The sequence below is a fragment of the Gastrolobium bilobum genome, unplaced genomic scaffold (assembly GCF_033153095.1).
Source record: "Gastrolobium bilobum isolate Gb01-03AN ecotype WA unplaced genomic scaffold, APGP_CSIRO_Gbil_v1 utg8480, whole genome shotgun sequence".
Lineage (NCBI taxonomy): Eukaryota > Viridiplantae > Streptophyta > Magnoliopsida > Fabales > Fabaceae > Gastrolobium > Gastrolobium bilobum.
The window spans coordinates 771,009-782,311 of NW_026899605.1; the positions used below are offsets into that span (position 1 = coordinate 771,009).

The 11,303-nt window shown below is 34.4% G+C and overlaps 2 protein-coding genes across 2 annotated transcripts; both read left to right on the forward strand.

Annotated features, from left to right (window-relative positions):
• Positions 1-3,928, forward strand: LOC133291918 (transcriptional corepressor LEUNIG-like). Its single transcript, XM_061490278.1, has 8 exons — positions 1-172; positions 316-426; positions 1,826-2,140; positions 2,232-2,320; positions 2,663-2,741; positions 2,822-2,898; positions 3,093-3,142; positions 3,584-3,928. The coding sequence occupies exons 2-7, from the start codon at positions 322-324 to the stop codon at positions 3,106-3,108; spliced, it is 681 nt and encodes a 226-aa protein (XP_061346262.1). The 5' UTR covers positions 1-172; positions 316-321; the 3' UTR covers positions 3,109-3,142; positions 3,584-3,928.
• Positions 3,929-8,103: 4,175 nt separating this feature from the next.
• Positions 8,104-11,050, forward strand: LOC133291914 (BIIDXI-like protein At5g11420). The gene is made up of 3 exons (XM_061490270.1): positions 8,104-8,173; positions 9,270-9,764; positions 10,518-11,050. The coding sequence occupies exons 1-3, from the start codon at positions 8,104-8,106 to the stop codon at positions 11,048-11,050; spliced, it is 1,098 nt and encodes a 365-aa protein (XP_061346254.1).
• The last annotated feature ends 253 nt before the right edge of the window (positions 11,051-11,303 follow it).

Consider the following 11,303-nt stretch of genomic DNA (forward strand, 5'->3'; position numbering starts at 1 on the left):
ATGTGAAGTTGCAATTTTTCCTTCTCCCTGTTTACTTGGCTGATGCAACCTGTTATTGCTCTGTGAGCTCTCAGGTTAGATGTTTACATCCATGATTACCTAGTAAAGAGGGATTTGAAGGCTTCTGCTCAGGCTTTTCAAGCTGAAGGAAAAGTATCTTCGGATCCTGTTGGTGAGTTGCCTTAAAATTTCAATCTTATTAAAGAAAGAAGCTGGATTTAACGCTGGCATCTTTATTGTACTTCCATTTTGGTTTTGTCCATTTTATTTATTTATTTTTATTTATTTATTGGTGATGGCAATATGGGGTTGCAGCTATTGATGCCCCGGGTGGTTTTTTGTTCGAGTGGGTGGTCGGTTTTCTGGGACATATTTATTGCCAGGACTAATGAGAAGCAGTCAGAGGTTGCCGCATCTTATATTGAGGTTGGGTTGAAAAAAATTTCGTTTGTTCCATATTATGCAACCTTCTTTCATGCTAAATTTGAGTACAATGAGTGTGCTAGAAATTCAGCAAAGAAAAAGCAGTATCGTGACATAGTCACATTTTGAATTGAATGTGATTGGCTGTTGAAAAAGTCGAACTATGCCTTTTCTTGTATAACTTTATGCATTCCTTTGAGTATAACTTTTCAGTCTCTCTAGCTAACCTTATTGCACCTCTTATCTAATTGCTGTTTCGGTTAGCTGTTCTTTGCTTTCTTTGTATAGTTTAGCTTATAAGGAAAGTTAGGATATTTTCTTTAGAATCAGATTTTATTCAATAATATTGTTAAAAGATGATAAATAAAGGTATTTGACGAAAAAATGGAGTAATACCATGAAAGAAATGATGAGAGAACATGGATCGAGATGGATTGGGCATATTTTTCCAGACTCCTAGATGCTTGGTTAAGAACATAAGCTGAGAGTGATTACCAAAAAAAAAGAACATAAGCTGAGAGCTGAGATAAAGAAAGGAAGAGGTCAATCTAAACTTACTTGGGGAAAATTAATTAAACAAGACTTAATGAAATGAGAAATAGATTGGCGAACAGTTTGTCTTAAGGTAGAGCGGAGGAAAGCTATTAGCTTTGTGGAGGGATAGATTTTTTCTCTGTTTATTTATTTATTATTATTTTTTATTATATATACATATATACTAATTTTCTTGTTTATTATTTCTTTTCCCTCAACTTGTTCTTACTTTTATTTGGGTTCATTGAATGCTGATCCCAACTAGTCTGGGATGAAGGTGACGCGGATGTTGAATATTGTTGAAAGATGTTTAATCTTTATTTCCAGGTTGCTGTGACTTGCAGTATAATTTGACACTACAATCTCTCGTTTGAGCCTGTGATTATTTGTGTACTTGATGAGTCTCTAGTTCTATAATGTGTCTCAACCTGTTATAAATTCACTTGCCTGGCTAGGTTAATGATATTTCTCCTATTTGTGATGAGAACTTACATTTCCTTTTCATCTCCAGATTCCTTTTTAATGTATCATGATCAATTTATGTCTCTTCATAAGTTTTGTGAGGGGCCTTTGCGCCTTATTGTGGTGCTAAACAGGCAAATTGGTCCAAACTGGGCTGCTTTGGTCGCTTTATTAAACTGTAGAAATTCTAGACTATATTGTTTTAACCGAGTAATAACTAAGAAGTACCCAACCATTTCAGTTTGGATAACTTCTTCAGGTATCTATAGCTAATCATCTATTATCTTTGCTGTTCTTACGAAATGGCATACTGGAATCTATAATATCACGGAAGAATTTCTAAGATAAGAGAAAATGATACTGTGGTACTGCTTTAAGTTTATGGTTTGTGAAACTCCATTTGCAGACCCAATTAATTAAGGCAAGGGAGCAACAGCAGCAGCAACAGCAACAGTCACAGCAGCAACAACAGCAGCAGCAACACATGCAGACGCAACAGATTCTGTTGCAGAGGCATCAGCAGCAACAGCAGCCACAACAACAGCAGCAGCAGCCACCACCACAACAACAGCAAAGTAGGGATAGGGCTCATCTCTTAAATGGTAGTGCAAATGGGTTAGTTGGAAACCCTGGAACTGCAAATGCACTGGCAACAAAGATGTATGAAGAGAGGTTAAAATTGCCCCTTCAGAGGGATTCTTTTGATGATGCGGCAATGAAGGTAGGGGATGTTCTCGTTATATCTTACTATAAGATGAACTGCTGTTTTTATGACACATATGTTCATTGCTTTCTTTTGGTATATTATACAGCAAAGATTTGGTGAGAACATGGGTCAACTCTTGGACTCAAATCATGCCTCAATATTGAAATCAGCTGCAGCTACTGGCCAGCCTTCGGGGTGTTTCTCTCTCTCTCTCTCTCTATTTAAATTTTTTTAGCTTTTATTGCTTATTGTTTTTAGCCGTTCTGGAGACTCAATGTAGTTGTTCTTAATTAGTCTCTGGCTTAGCTAATTTAAGTTTGATCTGAAATACTATGATATGAAGCTTACTTTGTTAATGTGAAACAAAAAGATGATCTTTTTATCCTCTAGTCTTTTCTGGACGTTCTGCCTTTGAAGAATCAATGTTCATCTGCTCCTTACTAAAAAAGAAGTATTTTGTGTTCAGTTGTCTTAGCATCCAGCATTCTTTGTAGTTAAAGGTCTTGACTTTGTTAGCACCAAATTTCTTGATTTCAGGCAAGTTTTGCACGGTGCTGCTGGTGGGATGTCTCCACAAGTTCAAGCTCGTAGCCAGCAATTACCAGGGTCTACTATGGTATACCTTTTTTCTTAAGTAATCTCATTACTTCCTATATTTCTTATCAGCTGTTTTTCCTGATTGCCTCTTTGAATCAGGATATTAAGAGTGAGATTAATCCCATCTTAAATCCTAGAGCTGCGGGTCCTTTAAGGATAGTTGATAGCAATTCCTGGTATTTTCCCATCATTTTCCCCCTTTACTGATTTATGTTATTTGGTAACTGGTTTGCTGCAGGTGATGGAGTTTGATTTTTTTTTTTCCTTGTAGTTTGTTCATGGTTGGATGTAGATCTAATTTTAAATTTTCCATGATTTCTTATTATTATCCTTGCACATAAATGGAGTAAACGAGATTTTCTTGTGTCAGGATCAAATCAAGGTGACAACAATTTGACTCTGAAAGGGTGGCCACTCACAGTGAGTAATCTTTTTATTTTATATTTATTTTAATTAATGTTATTCTCCTGGTGGATATATTATGTTATCTTACTTTGATGTCATATCATATATCCTTCAAAATTGCTGTGTTCTGTAGTCTTCTTTGCAGAGAGTGATATGAGGATGTGGCCCTCCTCTCTCTCTCTCTCACGATGTACATAGCATATGAACCTCTAACCTAATCTTGTACCATCCTTACTACTTGAGTTGTGCCCAAGTGGCAGATGTAGCTCACCTTTGCTTGTATTTGTTGACCCTACAAAACCTCCATCATCTTCTAGAAATGGTGGCCTCTTCTCTGAAATCTCTATCAATCATCCTACTGAGTTTTTTTTTTTTTCATCGCAGCATCTTTAATTGTTGAGACTAATCAATTCAGTAATTAAGTTTCACTATTAAGCCTTTTCTATCCTTTGTTAGGGTTTCGAGCAACTACGCTCTGGTCTACTCCAGCAACAAAAACCTTTCATACAGGCTCCTCAGCCTTTTCATCAACTTCAAATGTTGACACCACAGCATCAGCAACAGCTTTTGCTTGCACAGCAAAATTTGGCATCGCCATCTGCCAGTGAAGAAAGTAGAAGACTCAGAATGCTTTTGAGTAATAGGAGTATTGAGAGAAATAAAGCGGCTTTGAATAAAAACTTTTTTGTGCTTGTGAGTCACATGTACAACCTTCGTTTAGTGAAACGGAGTTACCCTCACCGATGGTCAGATTCTTTTTTTTTATAAATATTCTAATCGATTTATTGTTTTATGACGAGTCGGGACAATAACATTGAGGAAGATCAAACATATGCTTCTATCTCTACCTCCTTATTTTCTTGTCACCAACTGATGTCATCATTCGGTTACGATTTATTCTTTTGCAACCAAAAAAGAATTGTTTAAGAATTTTTCTACAAAATTATTTTAAACAAATATGTCCTTGAGACCTTGACTCTTATATTGATTATAAGATATTTCCCAAATTTTAATCTTAGTTAATTTTATCCACTTCCACTCGAGTATGTGAATTCTGAATTCAAGATGTAAAAGAAGAAATGATTTTATTATTTTTATGGGATAAATTATTTTATTTATTTCTTTTTTCTCTCTTTTTTTTCTTATCTTTATTTATTATTCTTCAATATTATTATATCAGAATCTCGACAAGAGAAAAAAAATGATATAAATATGTGAGATTCTATTGGAGAATAATAGATAAATATAAACAAATAATCTATTCCAGTTTTTTCTTTTTGGGTAAGAAACAAACTAACAAATGAAGGATTACGACAACGGATCTGGACGGCGCAGCGACAGAGACAAAATTGTAGACGGCGCTGCTGATCAAAGGATGCCGACGACTTCTCCGACAGGTGGTAGGACTAGGATGATGTTGATATCGTCTTTTTTTTTTTAAATAAAATAAAATAAATAAAAAATAGAAATCTTCAATTAAAATTATTAAGATAAGAATAACATTAAAATTAACTTTAAAAATCATTGATATTAAATTTAAATTTTATACTTCGAAATATTATAATTGTGTTATAGATTTAAATATAAAAAAATTATATTTAGTGGTATAAAGATCTGAAAATTATATATGTTATGCCTTAATTAGCTGTATTGGTCAATTATACATTTATACGTATTTTGAGAAAAATAAAGAAAGAATATTTGTGTTAATATGGTATGAGAGCCACATATGTAACCTCCAGAGGTGTGATAATCAATATAGGAGTGCCTTGGACAACAATAATATAAATTAAAACTGAATAAAAGGTCCCAAGTGTACCGTGTATCAATGAAGACTGGTGTAAGTGATTACAATGGCTCTCCAAATTAACACGTAACAACTCATACAATAGTGATATTGTGTGTGTTCATAATGTAGAGGGGTTATTTGTAGGTCTCATGAGGTAGTGGCGGAGCCACATGTTATTTGGGGATGGCCTCGGCCCAGATTAAGTTTTAACAAATTGTACTTATCATGTATAATTATATAATTAATTAAAATTTGCTCAGTCTAAAATTGTAATTTGACACAGGATAAAATTTGTAATTTGATCCTATCAAAAAATTAAAATATATTTGGCGAGAGATTTAGGTAAGTTGTATTAAGTTATGTGTTCTATTTTCACTTATATAAAAAAATTAAAATATATTTAATAAAATTAAAAAATATTTAATAAAATTATAACTCTTTTGATGTTGTCTGCTAAAGTGTTTTGTATTTAATATAATTTAAATATATTATAATATAAACTAACTAAAATTAAAAAAAAAAAAATTACACATACTTTTTTGGCCCGAGTTCAGCCCGACTCCGCCATTGCATGAGGGAGAGAAATAAGAAAGTCAATTATTACGAGGAAGAGCCAATGTAACCTCACCTCGTAGGGACAAGACACTTTGCTGTTGCAATGCAAGCGGCAATGCTGTGCAAGGGGAGAGTGAGAGGGGAGTCTCCATGGTCCATGAATGTATTTCAGGTGCCTGAGGATACAAAAGAGATGAGAGAGTCTCCTAACATAAAAATATTTGATATTTTACATTGGGATATCTGACAGTAACACAGACAACAAAAGTCCTAACACCAGATGATAGCGTTCAAGTGGCTTGATCCATTCATAATGGACTATTCTTATTGTGCCGGCCAGAACTGTGCTTTTGTGGAAAAAAATTTGATCCTAATTTATATAATAGAAGATTGGAAGAAAAATAAAAATAAAAATTCAGGAACTCCAGATCCAGTAGTGTTTTTTATATGAAGTCCTAATTATCTCGATCTATGCGCGGGTAAAAATAACTTCGACTTCTATTTTTTTAAAGAACTATATATGACTCCTGTTTTCTAACTTACAATTTGTTATTGGGCTTTATTTCTTTTATATAGTAAGAGAGAAATAATTTTATGTTGTGAGTCAAAGTAGGATTCATTAATTTTATTTTATTTTAAAAAGAAACACATCTTTTTACGTGAGTATAACATGAGAGATAATATAAAAATATAATCTCCCTATGTTATTTACAATAACCATGTTTTTCCGCAGCTTTTAACTTGGGCAGGTTTACCTAAAGACCGATAACACACTGTAGATTAAAAGATAGTACTATATAAGCTCATAATTGATTCGCCTTAAACAGAAATTAAATAATCACAAAGAAAGAAATTAATTAATTATATATGTCCGATGAAGATGGTATCATGATATTCATCAGTCATTAGAATTGAGTTTCGAACATGAAATGCCGCCGTAATCATCTCGAACGACTGCACATGGCATGTTTCTTGAAGTTAGTGTTGAAACAAACTGATGATTTAATTAATATGTATAATTTCAATTATAATTAACATGAGTTGTTGTTTCATATGCTAAATCATCAAAGTCAAAAATTAAAGATTTAACATACCATTTTAAAGTAGCAGACTCCATGTGCAAGTTTGTATATATAATGATACCACCCGTTTCGCCTCACTGATGAAAATAGGTTGAAAATCTTAATGTGTGCCCTCTATAGCTTGTTGGAAGGCTAATTAATCCGATTTTAGATTTCAGCTTCTAAATTCTCTCCAAAAGTTGTTAAAACTTGTTTTACTCAAAGAAGTAAAGAGTCGAACAAAAGTCCAATGGATCAACCCGTCAACGACGCGTTCAACTTAGTTATTCAAGACGAGCTTAAACGAATTAATGGATTGATAATCTCAATCCAGCATACTATTGAGGAATTTAAGTGTGAATGATTGAGTGAAAAAGTCTTACATTGGTTAAGAATAGACTAAATGAGACCATATAAATGGAAGGACTCATGCACCTAATGTCTTAAGGTTTTGGATTTGATTGTAGTGTTCCAAATCCACTTAATATCATTGCTCACTTGGCTCATAATTCGTGGCCTCTCACCTAATGCCTTAAAGATTTTGGGTTTGATTGTGGTGTTTCAAACTCACTAATGTTGTTCTCTTGGCCCATGATTAACGGTCTCTCCCCGTTATGAGTTTTCCCTGCACTAATGGCAGGTTAAACATGCCAATTGTTTTTGCCACACACACACGTATGTATATATATATATATAGACCGTTATGAGTTTTCCCTGCACTAATGGCAGGTTAAACATGCCAATTGTTTTTGCCACACACACATGAGTTTGGTGTTTGTCATTTTAAATGACATAAGTTATGTCATTTTAGGAGAGAGATAGACACAGAAAAACGGAAATCACGGGAGAGAAAAAGTGAGTGATTTTTTTTAATTTAAAATTTAAATAAAAAAAAATTATGTGTTTGTCTCTCTCTTAAAATGACATAACCTTATGTCATTTAAAATGACAAATACTTTTCTCATATATATATATATATATATATATATATATTATGGTGTCACGAGTTTGATACTTTGATCCTTAATGCTCCTTATTTAATTAATAATTAATTAAATCTTAAATTTTTTTTAGCTAAGTGGACTTATATATTGTTCACTCTTTAAGTTCAGTAACTATTATATAAGGAAACATATTAAAAATATATAAAATAATTAAAGTAATCTCACTTATCAACTTAAACTTTTTGATTGAATTGATAAATATGGATGGACAAAATTGTTGTCAAGGGCATAGTGGTTTTGCCTGCTTTGCAACAGCACAGTTTGGAGTGAAGGGCTCGTATGTGCATGTGACAGTGAACAGTTTTGTCTGTGACCTACACCAGAAAACATCCAAGAGTCGGTTCATATTTTAACACAAATTCCAAGGCAATATGAAGTGTTTGTGATTGAAATTGAAGATGTGCATGTGAATGGCATATTGGCAATTTTACTTCAAATCTTAGTGCCTTTTCGTAACAAAGTATGTATATAAGGCCATGCTCACTTGCTAATTGCTATTCTCTCAATTTTCTTCCCAACTGGTCTCTCCACTAAAATTTCTGCTCAAAGACAAAGCCCCTCTATAACATGGGAAGCCTCTCGTTTCTGTTGCTGCTCTTGTGCTCTGCCTTCCATGTCGCCTTCTCTTTAACGGACGGTAAGCTACAAATTAAACATATGAGATACATACAAAAGAAATACTACAATTACATTCTTTTTAATATTTTTTATTATTAAACCACCCCTCATGTTGATCTTAATTGTTTTAATTATTAAAAAGGTGTCAAACATTACTCCATAAAATATAATTTGTTAAAGAGAATATTTAAAACAGACGGTTAGTAAATGCACATAATTGTAGCAACTCCGTTCTTTTAAGTTTCGAGTGTCAAGTTAATAGCAAAAATTTATTCTTTAAAGCCACATGGTGTTCGATTTGAACTCCAATGCTATACTAACTAAATTTAATCGTATGTTGTCATCCACATAATTACCAGTTAGCAAACCGTATACACAGTTACACACCCAGTTTGATACACTTCAGGGTTAATTCATCATATTTCCCTTAGTTGTTGGTTTCCTAGCTAGCAAAGCAAACACTTCCTTCACGTTGAATTAAGGTTAATAGCCTGTCTGATGGCGACATGAGTGTTTATACAGAAATCCTTTTTCAAATTTTTTTCCATGGAAAAGCACATTCTAATTAATCCATGCATTCAGAACGCTCTGAAAATTCAGATGGCCTTGTATGCTTACCGGGGATATTGTGAATGGACAGAGCGCACGTGATATCATAAAAGTTTTGAAATCAGTTCAACATTAATAGCAACTGGTCAATTTCAGCACTGTACTGGTAATACTGAATTGGGGACTCGATTTGGATTTAAAATATTTGTTGCTGATTTGCAAAAATTATGCTCCAAATGATTAATCACATGGTTCAATTTGTAAGGAATTATTTCAACTTAACCAATGGTCTCGAGTTTGAGTGGATAGCTGTATTAAAAATTTGATAGGAAAAACTTTGTCGCATTTATAGTCCTGTCTGACTTGACAGGATCAGTCAATTAATCGATGAACCGGTGGAAATTTTTTTTTAAAAAAAAAAATGCTCCAATCAAATCCAAGGTCAATCCTGTTGTGGGACTAGTTATTTGCCTATTATTATCATTATCATGAGATGAAAATAATATATTGTATTAATCAGAGAAATTAAAGCTCTAATAATATATGAATTGATGATGCAGGATTAGTGGCAAATGGAAAATTTGAGCTGGGACCAAAGGCATCGGACATGAAGGGCACGGTGGTGACCGGAGGTCCCCACGCTATACCAGGGTGGGAGATCTCTGGCTACGTTGAGTACATAAAATCAGGGCAGAAACAGGGTGACATGTTGCTAGTGGTTCCAGAGGGAGCTTATGCTGTGAGACTTGGCAATGAGGCCTCTATTAAGCAAAAGATAAAAGTGATAAAGGGAATGTACTATTCTATTACGTTTGTGGTGGCACGCACATGTGCACAAGATGAGAGACTCAATGTGTCTGTGGCACCAGATTGGGTGGTGCTCCCAATGCAAACATTGTATAGCAGCAATGGTTGGGATGCATATGCATGGTCCTTCCAAGCAGATTACCCTGAGGTGGATCTGGTTATTCATAACCCGGGAGTGCAGGATGATGCAGCTTGTGGGCCACTCATTGATTTTATTGCTCTCAGAACTCTCTACCCTCCTAGACTAACCAATAGTAAGTTTTTTCTCTTTATTTAATTAGTCTTTCATACCTTGACAATGACACAATCACACACACGCACATGCACAGATTGTTTGATATGAAGTGATATTCCTTAAGATCGTTCTTAATAACATAGCTATGAATTAGAATACTTATTAGTCAAAGAAAGCATAAAAAACAGCACAAGCCAGACGGTTTATTAATATATATTGCCAACTTGCCATGTATTGAAAGATGCCACAGGTTATAAAATCGTTGAGTGTGACCCTATAAAATCGTAGAAGTAGGTACATAGGTTGTTTCCATCGTATTTATGAAACAACAGTGATTAATTCTGAGATATTTCGTATCTTCAATGGGAAAAACTACCCGTATGCTACATGTGATAAATTTCTTTTTTACACATCTTTCAATAATTGTGCCACCTTTTTCTTTTCTTTTCTTTTTATTTTTCAAGTGGTGGAGCCCACAAATTTGTTTCTATGACATGAGATAACTTATCTCCTTTAACATGATATTAATAAAACTCATCTTCAATAGGTTGACTATTTATGAAAAATGCACCTCATAATTAATTTTCTTTCAGTAACTACGAATTTAGTATCCATTTTATTTTTTAATTAATTAATGAAGTATCTTTAAAACAATGGTTTCTGTTGAGATATAAAAAACCGTTAATGTAGCCCCATCCAACAACTTAAGCTTTTGGGTTGAATTGGTTCTTTACAGTTTCATTTATGCATGTTCTTATCTGACACTTGGCAGGGAACATATTCAAGAATGGTGGTTTTGAAGAAGGACCATATGTGTTCCCAAACACATCTTGGGGTGTGCTTATCCCACCAAATATTGTAGACCTCAACGAACATTCTCCATTGCCAGGATGGATAGTGGAGTCACTGAAGGCAGTGAAGTACATAGACTCAGAGCATTTCTCAGTTCCACAAGGAAGAAGAGCAGTGGAACTTGTTGGAGGTAAAGAAAGTGCCATTGCACAAGTAGCCAGAACCATTCCTGGCAAAACGTACGTTCTCTCCTTTGCTGTGGGAGACGCTGGTGATTCATGTGAAGGGTCATTGAGTGTTGAAGCATTTGCAGGTAAAGACACTATAAAGGTTCCTTACGAGTCCAAAGGCAAAGGTGGGTTCAAGCGTGCAGCTCTCAAGTTTGTAGCTGTTAGCCCAAGAACACGCATTGTGTTCCTTAGCACGTTCTACACCATGAGAAGCGACGACCTCTCTTCGCTGTGTGGACCTGTGATTGATGATGTCATCTTGCTCAGTGCTCGCAAACCGTAGAGGATTCAAGATTGGGAATTTGGAACACCACGGTGCATCGAATCATATGTAAAATTTATACATGGGTTCTGACATCTGAGCCTCTGATTTTAATTTATGTTAGCAAAGCGTTTTTTTTTTTTTTTTTAAAGATTTCGGTGTGATTTTAAAGAAAGTATGTCCTATATAGACATGCAGCATGCTAGCTAAATGTAATGTTGTTCGTTTTTTGACGAACACTGCTATACTGTTACTTTAAGATTCTGAAATTCTG